The following is a 17,735-nucleotide window of genomic DNA, read 5'->3' as shown; positions in this document are numbered from 1 at the left end:
CCCTGATTTCATTATGAACAGTTCAGGGAAAAATCCAACAGCTCGAAACAAATTCAGACCAGAGCTGCGTCGATCATTTGTGCACACATACGGCGCCGATATAAGAGACTTACCTCTCTCCGACTCAAAATGTTTACCTTTATTTATCGTTGACCAACTCACAGCGGTGAGTAATGGTATCATTAAAACCACATAAACCTGCAGGATTTCCTATAGCAAATTACTATCAGTGGCTAATGGTGTCCTCAAAAGTCACAAAATTATTACCCACAAGAAGTTGAAATTTGGCTGAACAAACTACTGCACCACTGACACGAAACTGTCAGCAAAACTTTAAATCGACATCCATGTAAAATGGATGTCTCCCGTGCTGCATATTTAGAAACAACGCTTGGCCATTTGTAGAACTACATTAGAGAAATATAAAAGAAAAGGACATTGGTTTGTGTAAAGCAACCAGGGCTACAGCACATGGAGGTGGTTATAAAAACACCAGAAGGCTAATGATGTAAGAACTTACAGCAATAATCACTAACATATGCACATAAAGGCCCACTTTTAACCCCACAGAAAGGGTGAGAATATTAAGTAACACACGGCTGAAAATAGCACGAGTGCATTTGTACACGTGAGATTAAGGCTGCAGATATCATCCAATTGAGCAAGCGCATATAGTCCACAGTCTTTAACTGAGTTTAAACTACCATAAAAGCACAGCCTTTACTACTTATTTTTATTTCTTGGCGACAAACCAGCCAGACATGACATGTGCAGAGCTATTTTCAAATATTTTTTTTTCAACGGTCATCTTTTTTAAATCGACTTCCACTGACTCTCAGCCAGCGATGTTAACATGCGAGCACACGGTCATTCTAACTCACAGCAGATGACCGCACAACACATCCAGTGGAACAGTCTGAGTGGCACTGTGCGGCTCAGACAGATGCTTCCCATCTTCTAAAGCTTTGAAATAAGTGTTTCCTCTTTTGGATGATAAGGCTATAACCTCAGAGAGTTAAACTTTATTGGGAGCTATTCTGCATCTGCTCTTGCATGTTGAGTACATGTTTATGCTCCTTGTAAATTGACACATTAAGTTTTAATTAGCTAGCATCCATCCATTCTCACGGAGCACCTGCTACAATTTAGAGAAGTTGTCATCTGTGAATGTACAGTGCGCCTAATAAGTATAGGTTATTCTATGTAAAGGCAAAAATTATCATTCAACCTTTCATTGGCAAAAACACCAGCCGGATAGCCAACAAACGAGTCAGAATGTTGCAGTGTGGTGTATGTATGTATGATGTATTCACCTGCGAGGAAGACGCCAGCCTGACTTTGGTCACCCATTGCTGCAGAGTGGCGGTGTCACTAGCCCTGATCTGCAAAGGCGATGCAGGGAGCGCAGTGCGCTGGAGAGCCCTGGCAGCATAAACTACTCCGTCGGCCTCTATCCGAAAGTCAGATGGATTACTGCATTCAAAACGCAGCCCGCCGCCTCGGCCACAGCTGACAAATCCCACTGCAAGAGAAAGGGACAGATTTGAGCTCGAACTTGTTGAAAAAGTGAAGTCAAGAAAAAAAACAAAAACAAACGCATAAATAAAAAAAATGTAAAAACAAAAACAAACAAAAAAAAACAACTAGAAATACAGACAAAGGAAGTGGAAGACAGGCAGCCAGACAGAGGGTCCACAAAGGTTTTCTGATTCTCCTTCTCGCTCATACATTATTCACTTCAAGTTGTGCCCCAAAGGTATAACTCAAAACAGGTGCAGTGGAGGAGAAAGATGGAGGGAGAAAAAAAACTTAAGGAAAAAAGAGAAGTGCGATTCTTAAGAGCTATTAAAGCTAGAAAAAAACAACAAAAACAACGAGACGTTACATTCAGAATCTTGTGTATAAATAAGATCAATGTTCACGCTTTGCAATGTTAGGCTTTGAAAAAAAAATAAAAAATGAAATACAGGGAATGTTTGTTTCTTTCTGTCTCTTTAAGTCTTATTTCCAACTCGGCCTATTTCATGCTAGCTTTGTCCCCTATGACAAACAGGGACACCTCCTGTGGATGACTACACTCCCAAACTCCTCGACAGACAGATGCGAGTGTGATGTTTATTTCATAGGCAAGAGCACACAGACATCCAAAACTCAAGAGTACCCATCCAGACTCAGCAGACAGGTGGCTCATGGGGGCTCAAGTCCCACAGGTGACTCAGTGGCAGTAGTACAACATCAGCTCATGTTACAACTCAGTGACAGTACAGTGCAGCCCATGTACCTCCTGCATGCACACACATACACATATACACACATGCAGTACCTCAGCAACAGTTAAGAGCTTTCCACATCCTTTTGTGTGGAAATGTTTCCTTGAAAGCCCCCACCGCCCCACTCCCTTTGTGTTTATAGAATTATAAAGATCACTATTTTGCCATATATCATTTGTATGGAGGTTCTGCTGAAGCTGCTATGAATTATTAAAGCAGTTGTGGAATTACTTTAAAAGAAAAGCCTTGAAGGTGGGTGCCTAATCCTCCTTTGTGCTGCTACCCCAGGGAGGCCACTGATGTCTACAGAGCATCAGGTTCCTCCAGGCTCGAGGCAAGAATGCGGCAGACCAGCTTGAGGTCTAAAGAAAACCACAAGTACACCGCAGCCTACATGTATTAAATCTCTCAGAGATTAGAGTGGTGAATTTAAAACATTTCTTGCAGATGTTTTCAGCTGGAGGCTCTCGGTCCCGATATTGAACTTGTTGTAAATGGAAGTAAAATTACTTCCTTATAGGGGAAAAAAAAAAAAAAAAAAGAGGTAAAGTTAACAGCAAAAAGCAGAACAAGCCAGACGCGAGTATAAACCAGCCTATTTTTAAAAGGTGAGAAGTTAAATTCAAGCGAAAGCAGAAGAGACGGAGCCTAAAGGAGAGTTTGAGTTGAACGACAGTGCATTCATCCTCCTGAATTAAGATATAACCTTGTTCTACTTTGTCAGAAACCATACCCTCAAAACTCCTCTGCAGGGACCATGTTTCTCATCCCACTACAGCCTGCTAAAAGATTTAAACAATGACAAGACGAGGAATCATGACCGCAAACCAGATTTCTCTCATTCAACCAATTGTTGTTTAAAGTGAGTGCTCAACATGAGAGAGACAAAAGTTTTAACAATGGACAGAAGTTCACAACATCTTTCTTTCGAGACTAGAATACACTTTATATTTACTATCTCCTTCCTGGCTTCCTTTGTCCAATTACCCTTGACCAATTAGTTTTTTTTTTTTCCCCTCTTTCAACCTGGCTGACATCAGATAGATGACGGTCTGTCTCTCTCGCTCGCTCTGAAGGTTTTGCTTTAAAGCTAGGTGCCTGTAAACCTAAAGCCTTCAGGCAATCACCAGCCATCACATGTCAGGAGCAGATACCCAGACAGAGGAGGAATACAGAGTAAGAGACCGTCAAGAGAACTCACAATGCCGCAGAGGACAGTCCGTGCATAAGCTTCACAAAGTTCAAGGTGGGATCTGTATGGCCTCCCACAATTTTGACAAAGGTGTTTAAAATAGAGGGACTGTATGAGGCTATTCTGCAAATAAAAGTAGAGTTGATACAGTTAGTTGCTTAACAAGTTAATGACACTTTCACACAAAAGCCTTTCTCCTGCAAAGCAATTAAAAAAAAAATAACTTAGAAGATTTATTGCAGCTGAGAAACTGCTATAAAGAGATATGAGCCTGGTTAGTGCTTGTGAATGACTAAAACAAATTGGTATGCGTTTTGGCTCCCCCCATCGCACTTTATTGAGGGACATTCCACTCATCAGTTTGTCAAAACGTAAAAGGACACAAAAGTAGTTTAATATTGACTGCTTTGATCTTTAAATGAAGCATTCAAAAGACGATATGCATCCTTGTCTCTGCAGAGTTTTGACCATACTTTTTTGTGAATATGCACTGTAATGCACTCGGCGCCAGAATTCCCCTACGAGTTGTTGCAGCACTGCCTCTCTAGCTGAGCTCTAGCTTTCTCTAACATTGCCTGAAATTTTGCCATCAGGGCTCCTCTGGGAGGCTCCTCAACAGTCAGGCCCCACAGCAATCACAAAACAAACTCCCAGCCGGCACGACCATTTTCAATGAAAATGAATGAGAATGTCCGACATGTGCCGATTCATTTCTCAGGCCAGTATTATTGGCTTATGAAGCCGCAGGAATACGTGGTCCGAGACAGCTGCAATTACCTAGATCTCGATGTATGGGCTTCACAAAGGTAGAGGACAGAAAGAAATCTTGGTTGCCACACCCCATCTCGTGTGTAGAAACGGGCTCAACGATAAAGGCCTGAATTGGACAGAAATGCCGATGCAGCACAAGGGGGACTGGGGGTTGGGGTTTAAAAAAAAAAAAAAAGGAAAAAAAAAGAGGGAGTTGGAAGGGGAAACGAGCACGTCAGCAGAAAGGCCCGTCCAAATAATGCCCTGCACCGGGGCCCAAAATTACCTCCGATTCAATGATCCTATTCACAGCCTGGATGCGACCCCCCCCGCCTCTTGCTGGACAACACAAAAACCTCCTCTGACCTCTCCATAGTGCATGAGTGCCTCTCTATTGTCTGTTCATCACGTGATGACTCTAACTCAGACAGACAAATAGTTGGAGAGAGAAAGGGAGAGTCAGAGACATACATTTAATTTGAAACACGGAATGTGGGCTCCTCAACTCCACAGAGGCACAAAAAAAAAAAAAAAAGAAAAACAGAAAAAAAAAAAGTTCCGCCATCTTCACCTATGCCTGCCTACCTACCAAAATACACTCACTGCAAGGAAGCAGACTGAAGGTCCTTCGAATGTGTTGTTGATGTGACAAGACGAAAACGTCTCATGTGAGATCATTCCCAACATCCCATCATTCATTCTGGTAAGTGAGGTCACCGACAGTTGAGAAATACTCAGCATAGGCGTTTCATCAGTAGCTGCAGATGCATACTTGCACAAACACCTCAGCTCCCCTGCACTGCCACCGCACCCTGCCAAATGGTTCATCACCCCTGACAAAATGCATTACTCACAAATGAATGTGACCAGGTTTAGTACAGTGGCCCGCACTTGGCAGTGAGACAATGCAATATGAAGCAAAGGTTCCAAATGAATGTGCTGTGTGAGACATCCATGCCAGCACCACTGTTTATAAGACCCTGTTAAGCCCTGCTGGAGCTCGCAGTCTGGTACTTCAATTCAAACTGCTGTGATATGAAATTCTAATCCAGTCCAAAACTGGGAAGAACACATTAAATTAAGGCCAGCATTCTCCAACAGTGCGCGGACTCTTTGAGCCCGACAACAAAAATATCCCTCAAAGCGTATTCTGTAATTGTCCAATTATTGCATAAATTGCTAAAAGCACAATGCGCTAATGGAACACAAAGTAAGATAGCTGCTTGCTATGTGTAATCACTTATGCATATGTTATATTTTAGCATTGTGTTTGCTAATTTAAGGCCATCACTATGAACGCATATTTTACAGCTTCAAGGCTGGTGTATTTTTACATGTTAAAAAAAAAGACCCCAACACACCCTTTTCGTCTTCATTATATCCATTTTCATATAAATACTTTACAGGCAAAACTATTATTCAAGTAAGCACCACAATGTAGCCACTATCTGATCTAATGTAATGAGAAAGCACCATTAATTCATTTTACTAAAATACCCAAACCACACGGCTCAATTACACTTGAGACTAAAAAAGCCTTGATAAACAGATGAGATGAAGCCGTATTTCTATTTTCCAAAAAATAGGATATTCTTCAGAGATTCTAAATATTTTGTAGCTCAAGCTTAGATCTGGGAATGATGGCTTCTTTTTGCCAGACTAAGCCCTTGAAGGCACATTACTAATGCAATGCACTTCAAACACATAATATTCCATGCATTTATAGCTGGCTCTGAAATATGTAAAGGATTTACATGAAAAAAAAATGTAGTATTTGTACCCAGTTAAGCATCTCTGGCAATTAGGAAGACTAAAGAAGAGTTGCATCAGTGCATAAACACACATAATAAGCATCTGGCTCATTTTTCCAGCTTGATTGCAATGACCAAACCCGTCGCACTTGGGTTTCTTCTTAAAAATGTCGGCTCAATTAGAGAATCGGAGAGAGGCTCTCAAAAACGTATTGCTATTACCTTCTCTTATCACAAACAAACACATTAGTAGACACAGAGACATTTAAGTGCCATAAGCATCTGAACAGCTAAATCCGTTCACACTTGCTCAGTCGCAAACAGATTTTTAAGCTCCCCTGTTCCAGCAAAGAGTCCCTTCGGAAACAAAAAACATTTTAATTTGCTTTTATGTACGTTTTTCTTTTCTTTTTTTCTCAAATTCTTGCATTTCTATGACATTTGCACATTTGGCCATTTGTTCTCCCAGGATACTAAGCCCCACCTAACAACTACTGTATTCTGAAAACTACATTAGGCCAATAATTACCTCCTTTTTTCTTTAAGAAAGCCTAACATCTCCCTGGTCGTGTGCACCAGCAATGTTCTATCTAAGTAGTCAACTTCAGCCACCTCCAACGGTTGACCCATGCAATATTTCTCTCATTGTTCAATATCCCATCGTTACACTGAGCCGAAAAACTCTGACCTTCCCAATCTAGTTCTTGGCATTTGCCTCTCGTTCCAGTTGCAAAACAGGGTTGTCGGATTTGAATTTTACTGGGGCAGTATTTGGCATTTGAAAAATCAGCGATATTCCTGTGTTGGTAGTGAATAGGAAGAGCAGGGGAACATTACAATTACTTTCAGGCTTTGTTGGGTAAATTAAATGATTGTGTTTTCCAGTATGCTGACAGTTGAGTATTGTGTGGATTAACGTGCCACTGGAGCCGAGAACTGATAAGGCTAAGCTACATCCTTCTGCAGTTATCAGCACATAGCTACTAGGATTTAGTTTGTGAGTTATTGAGACAAGCAGCTTTTTTTTTTTTTTTACACAAGCTTCAGAGGGAAATCAAACTGACCACACTGCCAAGATGTCAAACACCAACTGGCCACACTGCTTTTCAGAATACAAGCAGAATACCTACAGGTCAAGCTTGCAGTGAAAGCATTAATGTGCCAAAATAACTAAATGTGTAAAAATCTGGCAGCTTGATATACTGTATTGCCAGAACACTTATATCTAATTAGCATGTTTTTCTGGTCCTCCTTATTCTAGTACAGAGGACAAAAAGAGATACATTTTTAAAAAGTTAGGTGTTAAACCTAGTAACTGTACACAGTAGGATGTTGTTAATTGGTAGGTAAATAACTGTAATACCAATATCCCCCTGCAATCTGAAACTACCTTCTGCAAAAAAAAAAAAAAAAAACACTCTACTGGACCTCAAAGCTAACCCTGAACAATAAAGTGTGAGCTCATAAAGGTCACATGCCTCTGATGAATCTCCATAATCTAATTCACCTTATAACTGCAAAGAAAATAAACCAAATTAGTGCGAGGTGAGCGGCTGGAGGTGGGTTGGCACCGAGAAACGTTTAAAAATGGGAAAACAATAAGCCATGTAAGGTGTTCCCATGCATCAGCTTAATGTTTCTGTATTCCAAAGGTCACTCTCTGTTGACCACACACTGCTGTAATACACGTTTCGGTAAAATGCTCCACTGCACTTCGCACCTGTCCCTGCGATACCATGCTGCTGCTACGGTGCCATCTCTGGCATTTTCTGTTTTCAGAAAGTCAACCCGGCTTTGAAGTGCTAGATGGTTGAGATGCGACCATAAATATGAAACATCATAGGCCGATTGCTTTTAATCTGTATGCACTATTCTGCCATTATGAAAGCAAAGGCAACTTAAACCAAAGAGCTCATTGTGCAGCTTCAAATTTCATTTAAAAATAAAAAAAATTAAAATAAAAACAGAGCAAAGTTTTAGTTGTGAACCATCTATCACATCTGTTTCATCATGTCAGTGTTGACAAGTTATGTCAAATGATTAAAAAAAAAAAAAAAAACTTGCTTAAAATAGATGTAACAGTAGGTGTTACACAGGTTGATTTGTATTTGGAAGTCAATACTCAAAAGACAAGTATAAAAGGAGAGAAGTCAACTGCTACTTTAGCTAATCACTATGTGGTCCCATGCCTGTGTCTTCAAGCTGAGCTGATGTTTTCTGAAGAGGCTGATCACGAGGCCCAGGCATTAAACTGCCTCAGTGCAACCTGCAATGTGACATTATCGGGTGCTTTGATCTCCAAAGCACAGACTCAAAGCTATTTAGTTCAGCCCCTTGATCATTTGTGTCAAAATACAATCATAAAAATCAAAGTGACAGAAGGAGAGGTAGTGGCCAGAGATGAGATAACCTCTGCTTTCGCTAAGTCTTACAAAAACTTCTCAATCAACAAACAACAGAGCCATTCCCATTAGTGACGTGTTGCTGAGAGAGGAGGAAAGGAGCTATACCAGTATGTGTTGAACTAGCTGCTGTTCTGCTTGGGTACTCTTCTTTAAATTTTGAAAATAATAATAATAAAAAAAGTTTGAGAATGTCTGCAAAAAGCTGAATATTTTAAAAGACAATTAAATGTTTAAAAAGACCAAAAGTCCTCCCAGAGATGTCCTCAATTAGCTGAAGATATTCATTATTTGAATGGTTATATGGTGAATGAATGAATGGTTAAAAGCTGAAAGGACGTAGAAGTAGTTATGGACTAAAAATAAAAAGGGGATCTCAACAGTTCCTTTTTCATGTGATTCAGCATTCACATTTGTAGAAAATGATGATTATGTCAAACAGCTGTGACAATGCTGGTTGCTGAGTCACTGCACTTTATTCTGAAGAACTGGGATTAAAATGAATGTCACTTTAGAATGAAGAAGTAGAAAATGTTGAAAAAAAAATAGCTAAAGACCTAACGTTGAAGTCTCTGTGAGTCTATAACTAGAGTCAGAGTGGACTGACCGATATCAACAGTACAATGAATCCAGAGAAACGGGGTTCTTCAGGCACTCACATTACAGCCTATGTGAAAGAAGTAAACTAAAACATTTGAATCAATAAGTGGAGGTTTTCCACTGAATTTGTACCCCTCGAGGGTCACGAGCCTTTGTGAACCTGCAAGGTTGTGAGTATATATGCGTCTCTGTATAAACATGGAGGGTCGGGAGTCTGTCTCTGTGCGTCTATCTAGGTCAAAGTGTTTCGTTGAAATTTAAACATAGAAAAAGGCAACTTAATGAGAACACCATAATAATGGTACCTCTTCTCAGCAGTGACACCACAGATCCTTTCACACATTGTTTTTTTTTTTTGACGAAAATGGGGAAAAAAGACGTCCGGGTTGTTAACCCAACGGTGTTCCTCACACGTGCCAAAAAGAGAAAGCTCGGTCCTGCATCACCGTGTCCTCACACACATTCAGCCAGCGTCATGGACTCAGCTGATAGATGAGAGCACTGCTGGTCAGAGCAACGAGTTCCATGATGCTGGCTTGATGTGTGTACGACGTTCTACTTCCCTTGCTGGATCAGTGGCATATTCAGCAGTAGATCAACTGTGCTCCCCCCGTTTCGCCTCGGTGTTTTCCACACCTGACACGATGTGCACTAAAGTCACATCAGTACCGGCTCGAAAAGGCAAATGTGATGGAGGCTACTGAAACAGGCACAGAAGGTCAAGCCTGAATAATGTTTAGTTTAAAGACAGACATGTTAAATAACACTGAACCAAGAGAGCAGACTTTAATATCAAATGCAGTAAGAAACGCGTTGTTTTAATAAACACTAAACACATTCCATGACAGTTAACAGACAGGACCTTTACAGACAGACAACAACCCACACACTTAATTAAAACTTAGATTTGTACTGGACAAAGGTTGTGCAAATGAATGTTCAAGAAGACAAAGCTATTTCCCGGAAGATTGACCACAGAGGAAGCCATTTGTATGTTATCAGTGTTGATAAGATTAGCCAGTTGTTTATTAGAATGTGATTAAATTCATAAAACAAATTGCCTAACCTCATGTGTCAGCACTTGATGTGGAGTTCATTTAATGCTGAAAGGAAGCTGTTCCAGCCACCGTAAATAAAAAAAAAAATTAAAAAAAAAAAAAAAAACACGATGTGTGACATGGGTAGATGGCCCCCGTCCTCAAAAGCATGCCTATGTCACTATATTCCAACACCTGTAAGCTTTCATTACGTCGTGGTAAATGAGCCACATCAGCCAGCCAAAGCAAACACAATAGCAGTGACATCATGAGTTATATTTAAGGCAGTTTTAAAGGATAATATAAATAACATTTAGTTTTCTACGCACTCCTTCACACTATCCGTTTAGTGTATCATATTCACACATTCAAAGGCGAGTGGCAGTTAAGGCGGTCTGCATTCGAAGAAAATGCATACGGCATAACCAGAGGTTTCGGTTTTTTTTCTTTTTTCTTGATTTCTGCTCACAATATACATTTCTAATATATACTTGTATTTACAAATGCTTTATGCCACCCACTTGTTTTCAGATCACAGTCATGTCTTTAAGCGTCAATACAAATAGATGGGTAAGATGTGTAGAAATCTCCCCCCTTACAGTTGTCATGAATGTGGAAATGAGCCAAAATGAACAAAAGGTGTTTTTGGCTGCAAGGTTTTTTATTTCTGCTGTAAGGTTTCATTTTAATGTGTGTGTGTGTGTGTGGGGGGGGTCTGGATTGGTTCATTGTTTTCCTCCTGCCCCAAGAGGCCATTAGAGGAAGTACAGCTTTTGGGACTCTACATTTGCCTCATAATTCAAACCCTCAGGCTGCCAACTGGTTTGTTGGTTCCACTTCGTTTTAGCTTTGCCTTTAGTCTGGGCTTGACTGATAGCCCCCCGATGTGTCTCTTTTTAATTTGCTTCAACTCTGATGGCCTCTACAGAATTCATAGAAAACTCTACCTTTCAACAAAAAAGGTGGAATCTAACTCGAAGCAGTCAAACGCTGCGGGAGACAGACCCCGCCAAACATGATTAATATGCGCTTATGCAAATTAAACTGTAACCATATTCTTTAGCAGTGATGACTCAATATTAATTGACAAGTCAATGATTGCTAATGAAAAAGGAATGATATATCTCTACCTTTATAGGAAATGAAACCTGTGCCTGTTTTGCATAGCTTTGATGTCAATCAAACCCATATGTAAATTACCAGCTCAGGTAAAGATTGACACAGTCCACTGCATCCAATTACAATCCCCACTACATGCACAAGCGTGCCCTTTTTGTCCAATTTCCCCCCTTTCCTTTTCATAGGAGTGCATATAATCAAACATGTATTAAAAAAATCTCTCTTTATCCTTTATCTTTAGCAGTTTGAGTTTTTAAAATTTCATTCAACTAGAGTGTCTGTTGAATGAAATATCCAGAAATTTGCAATTCACTCACCTACAGTAGAACATGTGAAGTAAAACAAATGGGGATCCAAGACCAATCCCGGGGCCATTACGTCTCGCACAGTCACAAGTCCATGATTTTTAGAGAACAACGCTGATGGAATTGCTTATGCTCTGCCTTTCATTTCAGAAAAGTCCAGGCACGAGGAGAAACAGGGAGAAGGCATGTGAATTGTACTTGGCCAGGGAACAAAAGCAGCAAACAAAAAGGGAGATGAGGCCGACACCCTCTAGAGAAGACTTATATTGTAAGATAAGTGCGGCATTCAGTCTCTCTCAAAGAACAGGAAAAAGGACTTTCTGAATAACTTGTGAAAAACATACAGGTCAAAGTGTTTTATTGATAACAACAAATTGTGAGTTTTATAAATGAGAGGGGGAAAAAAGCAGCAATCGATTAATATGTTCGTGGAAGAACTGTAAATGAAATAGGTTTTTAACTTGAAAGAAAACATGATAGTATGAGGAGAAGATGAGGAGGAGAAAACGGCATTTTGCCAAAGAGGTCATGAGGACATTTTAATGGTTCTTTTTCAAACTAAAAGTAAGAGTCATTATGGTAAGTAGACCGTTACAGCCACAGCTGTCAACCATTGTCCTCATTTCATCCTCATATCTCTAAATATTTCTAGAGCACCATTCATTGGAGCAAAAGAAACCAACGTATGGATCTCTGGGTTACTGGGTTTAGAAAGAAGAGAAAATGCAAAAGGGGAGGGGGAGATCTATCATCAAAACAATGACAGCAAGAGAGAGAAGCTTCCTTAAAGAGATTAGGGTAGCTGCCAGTTCAGAGTATGTACATTTGTCATTGCACATTTGAATCAATACATGTCGAATTCAGCTTGAAACGCCATTATCCGATGCTTAAAGAAAAAGATGAAAAATTCACAGAAGAAGGATTAAAGATAAGTCCAATGTTACACTCAAAAGCTTTCACATCAGCACAGACACATGACAGCTTGTTATGTGCCGCTTCAGTCAAAAAAAAAAAGCAAACAGAGAAATACAAGCATCCGTGTGAATACAAAAACACCGTCTTAGTGTGTCAAGTAAGCCGAGCGCTTCTCTTTGCAGTGCATTGATTCCTGGAAATATCAAGCAACAACTGAGATCTTGCTGCTAACTCACTTTAACCTGTTTGACCCTCCTCCACATGTGGTTTGTGCTCACACAGATCAGCTAAGTAGAATCAAAAAGGAGGAGGAGGGAGTTTATTCTGAGGATGGCGACTAGTACTCGATTCATTTGTAAAGCAATTCAAGACCATCTTAGGGCTTTATCATAATAAAAAGAAAAGCTTTTTTCACCCTGTCTTCCTCTGTCCTCGCATGCTAACAGCTGCTCAAAGTAGCTGAGACATCAGGTGTGAACAGTTAATCTTGGCGTCGGGCCAGGACAAAAAGTGTCTCCTCTCACATGCGTTATCTGTTTTGTAGAGCTTTAGCATGTGTGGAGCTCGGCTGTGCTGGTGGACTCTATGAGAGCGGAGCTTTCTTGCTCCCATGTAATCAGCTGGGCTGAGTGGGTTCAGAGAGGGATCTGTGCAGCTGTGCTTTATTCCAGACACAATGACTCCCAGATTAAGGAAACTGGGAGGAGGGAGGAAGGGAATAAACTATCACAGGGAAAGAGGAAGGGGGGGAGGAGGATGGGGGTCCAAACACATCTGTCCTCGGTTTGTCTGCAGCTATAACACCAAACCACAAGCAGACCATGTACAAATCTGTCTCTGCTTGGAAAGGCCGCCTCCAGAAATGTTTCCAGACCACGGCTTTTTAACACGAGGACTCGTGGGAATACTCTGTCGCCTGTCGGAGATTGCAACGTTTATCAGGGTCACGCTAACATTGACAGCGGTGGCACAAACAAGCAGGTGGCACAAACATGTGAATGAGAGTAAAAAAGCTTCTCAGGCTGCCATGCAGTCAGTGCTTACAGCGGTGATGAGTCATAAAAAGAGGCAAAGATTTCTGGTCACAAATATACAGCTGCATCTTTCAAGGGTTTTTTTTATCGTTTTTTTTTTTTTTTTTTTTTTTTTTCCATACTTATGCACAACTGTGAAGTAGGTTTTCAAATTTCCAAAACGCAAAGTGGTCAAGTTGCCTTCATCGTTCACAACCCGTGCAGAGAGCAAGAGACTGCCAGGGTGGAAAGAAATGAGGTGCTATGTTTGGTCGGTGCTGTCCCATCATTGTGCTTCAGTAGAACCTTTCAGTCAAACAAATGAAATAAAATGAAGCACAGAGTCAGTGTTATGCAAACAGAGGCAAGACTCCCCAGGAAGACATCCTGCTGCCACTGCAGCTTATTCAAAAGCTTTTCTATCCCCCTTAGAACAGCTTATGCATAGGGAGTGATTAAACAACAAATCACACTGCAGCACCCTAATCCAACAACCGATTCTTGATGCATCTCCCCGCTTGTCTTTTCTTCCTCGACGTATATACAAGTGACAAGCCAATTCTTACCACGATCCAGCACAACTTCCACAACAACATTGTGCAGAGGCTTAAGCCTACATAGCTGAACAGATTTTTCTTTGTTGCAGTTTACTTCCCCAACAAGAAAAACAACAAACTTAAAGAATACTAACGATGTTCTTTCTGGACACTAATCTGCTTACTTTTTTTTCCTTTTTTTTTTTTTTTATTACTGGTGAAAGGCCAAAGGTGGATAAAACTGGCAGAACTTGGCCGGCGAGCACATGACACAGGCAGGATACAGTAATGCTCTTTTGTTGGAAATGTTTGTGAGGATTAAATCATTTCAGGTGGGCTCCTATTTTCCTCTACACTTCTCTGCTTGGCCTGCAGGTACAAGAACAGCAATTCTCAAGACTGAAATTGATCCTATTTTTTTTAAAGTGCACGAACGGACCAACAGGAGTGATTTGGGGGGAGGGGGGTTGGGGCTGCATATCCTGGTCTGTGGTTGGTTTTATTGCTTAGACTGCTTCTCATCTGAGGCTGTTCTCTTCGCTTATCCACATTCCCCTGATTCACTGGAGTGGGCAGAGGAATTAAGTTTTTTTTCCTTCCTTTTTTTTTTTTTTTCTTCCCAGTGGCTTAATCTCATTACTTTCATTGGCTGATAAAAGAGTGAGCTTATTATTTATTGTTCTGAACAAAGTGTGTCTGCACCAGGTGTGTGACCATGCTCAGATGAATGTAGGGACTCAGACGATTGGACCAGGGGTCATAATAACCTTTTTTTTTATTATTGTTTTTATTCATGTTGTTCACATCTTCTGTGGTCAGGGTATGGCACAGCTGCTTATGAGCCAATATGATCTTCGCTGCTACTCTATTTTCTCTCGGACCACACAGGACAGATCTGGCAATATAAATGGACACTCGAGATGTACGACCTCGTATCTCATATTATATGAATTCAATAACATGTGTCTATTGCACTGCATGGCTGCTGATGAGAGCAATAAAACAAACTTTAATATCACAGTGTGTTAGAAGTGTTAATGATCAGCACTGAGAGCAGTTATGCCGTAACTCACTGTCGAGGATCACACCACTGACCGCGTGGACTGCAGTTCTCATGCCAATGTCATACATGACTTTCCGAAATGGGCACAGCTCCCATGAATAACATTCAGTTGGTGTTTCTGCTGTTCTTACGCGTCTCTGCAACGTCAGAGATGCAAAGGGAGCCTAAAGAGCCCAACAACAACACATTCACGCTCTTATTTTTCCTGAGGAAAGCACAACCACTTCTGACAAATTATTCATCAATCAGCATGTGATTTGTCATCAGATGGAAAGTAATTGGTTAGCAGAAGTAGGGCTTTTGGCAAGCCTAATGAGTGCAGCAGAATATGGCAAGCATGTAATGCCATGAGATCACAGGCTGCCGGCCAGCTGTGTCTGCTGATGCAGATGAAACCTTTCAACTTCTTTCAACACATGGTTTGAATCGAGTGCGTTAAATTCATTCCGAGTTTTAAAAACCAAGCAAAAGTCTCACAGATTTGACAATGCTGGATCAATTAAAAACGCTGACAGTGCATCTTGAAACGCATTTTTTAATGCAGCAAATGCTAACAAAGCGCTTATGCAAATACATGATTACAAATAAATAACTGCTGTACAGTGGATTACAACGGACATACCATTTTACAGTGTCGCTGTAACTGAACATTCAAAGTCACAGATTTTCCTCAATAACAGCGAGCTGAAGCCGCTGGACACAAAAAAATGGAAATTATACAGGTTTGAATTAAATACAACTACAGCCACAGCTCATTTCTGTGAGCATAGACAATTATTGTGTGAATAAATAGACTTACAAGCTAAAAAAGAAAAAAAGAAATAAATTAACCAAAAGCTGTCAATCACGCTCAGCTAATACTTTTAGCTTATTGGGTATGAAGGCCGTTCTTACTTTGAAATGCATTACTTTGTATTAAATTACATCTCAGCCCTGTGCAAAAATCAACATAAGAGCGAAGAACAGGTTTAAAAAGACAATGCTGAAAGGTAAAAGCCATTAAGTCCAGCTGTCTAACTTTCATTACTTATGTGTCAAACGGGTTGCCGTTACATTCATTAACAAGGCACACGAAAAGAAAGGGGACGGCACACTTTCAGCCTGATTAAAGCAAACAAAGAAAAATCTTAAAGTTCCCTCATTTTCCTGAGAAAATGTGAGCAACTCATTAGCCTTTCACTGCACACTTCTTTTCCACCGACACATTTGACCTTTATTAACCCACGTATAAGTACAGCTTTAGCTCTGACCTTGTATTATCTCCATACCTAAACCGAATATTCAAATCTACAGGTCTTTCCCACTAATTCGCATAAACATTGTAAGCAACCCGTTGGTAATAGCTTTCACTTTCTTTGTTGTTGATAATCAAGTCATAATAACAGCCAGGTTATCATGCTAAACATACTAGTAATTCCCTGTCTGCTACTTCAGTAACAGTCAATTTTGGCAAAATTGCCAAGATAATAGTGTTCAGTTCATACACAGCAACTTAGTTAGAACCCATAAGAGGGAATCGAAGAAATTAATGTTTCCTCATCATGTTTATGCTGTGAAATCGATAACCTGCAAGAGCAGAAATGGTTAGCCGTTATACTAAGATGCAGTCTGGTAAAGGGTGTGTTCATGAACCTCGCCACGTTCCTTCATCTTGCGTTACACATCCCCCCATCCTTTGTGCACGAGGACAATAGCAGTGTTCGAGGAGGGGCACTGCATGGTTGATGGGACATCTCTGGTTGCCTTCCCAACCACTGTTTTAGCACCATATAGAAGAAGCACAGTTAGGTGAAAACAGGCTCTCCTTCCTGCATTCGAATCCGCACTAATTAAATGCCCCAGGATACTGAACGTTGCGAGGTAAACACAATAAAACTCAGGAAAGGGAATCTCTAAGACAATACCCACTTTAACATATAAACAAGTCTCTGACTTCAATCTTATTATTTTTGGTGGAAATCAAAAACACGCATACTTCCACTCATAACTGTATCATTCCTCTATTTTGTGCACTCATTTACATGATGTGGGCGTAGAAGGGTCAAAAACCATCCACATCTCAAATCCCTTTGCGTACAAGCTCACAATGGGCAGGAGCTGAATCCTTGTAGCCTTGCGGCAAAGGGAAGAGTAGCTCCTCCCTTGGTGCTTGGTGCTTGGTTCCTTCATCGCTATTACCGTACCTTCACAACAGCCTGTTATACACAGAGTTTACCGTTTGAAAAAAATCTTACTGTCTGCGCTGTAACCTGAAGCGGTCTTGCATATCAGTTTTTCACAGAGAAAGGAGAGATGTGGAGGAGAGGACAGGGAATAGTGAAAAAAGAAAAGCATTGTGAAACAAAGACAAAGAGGGGGTAAAAGCAGAACCCTGCCTGAAGCCGTTTTGTTGTGTCCTCGTCCGTGACAAAAACCGTGGGGCACTTTTCAGTTGTCACATTAAAAAGACCCATCCGTTAGAAACGGAGCTCAGTGTGGTCCCAGCAGATTTGCAAAGAGGGGACACTTTCCTTTGTGCTGGCCACTACTCTTTAACCCAGGAAGTGTAAATAAGATTTACCTTTAACAGCATTCAGTGTAGGCTACCATCTAAAAACATTCAAAGAGAAATTACAGCACTAATTGGCAGCCTGGTATTCTGAAGGCATCGAATCCAACTGTGCTCCTTTAAAGTTGCTTTCCAACTGGGAAGTGAGCCTCAAAAAAAAAAAAAAAAAAAAAAAAAAAGGGCTGTTGAGCTGGACTTCTAATGATTAAGTATGCTGGCGTCTGTCAAAATAAC

At 40.7% G+C, this 17,735-nt stretch overlaps 1 protein-coding gene across 1 annotated transcript in view; it reads right to left on the bottom strand.

Moving 5' to 3' along the window:
* cdh2 (cadherin 2, type 1, N-cadherin (neuronal)) overlaps positions 1–17,735 on the bottom strand; it is a 58,410-nt gene that overhangs the window by 20,063 nt on the left and 20,612 nt on the right. The window contains exon 3 of the mRNA XM_075483321.1: positions 1,314–1,522. Within this exon, the coding sequence (XP_075339436.1) occupies positions 1,314–1,522 (209 nt within the window). The remainder of the gene's footprint in view (positions 1–1,313; positions 1,523–17,735) is intronic.

Source organism: Odontesthes bonariensis, chromosome 14 (genome assembly GCF_027942865.1).
Source record: "Odontesthes bonariensis isolate fOdoBon6 chromosome 14, fOdoBon6.hap1, whole genome shotgun sequence".
In the NCBI taxonomy this organism is placed as follows: domain Eukaryota; kingdom Metazoa; phylum Chordata; class Actinopteri; order Atheriniformes; family Atherinopsidae; genus Odontesthes; species Odontesthes bonariensis.
The sequence above is the reverse complement of the archived record's forward strand: the minus strand, read 5'-3'. Positions and strand labels throughout refer to the sequence as shown.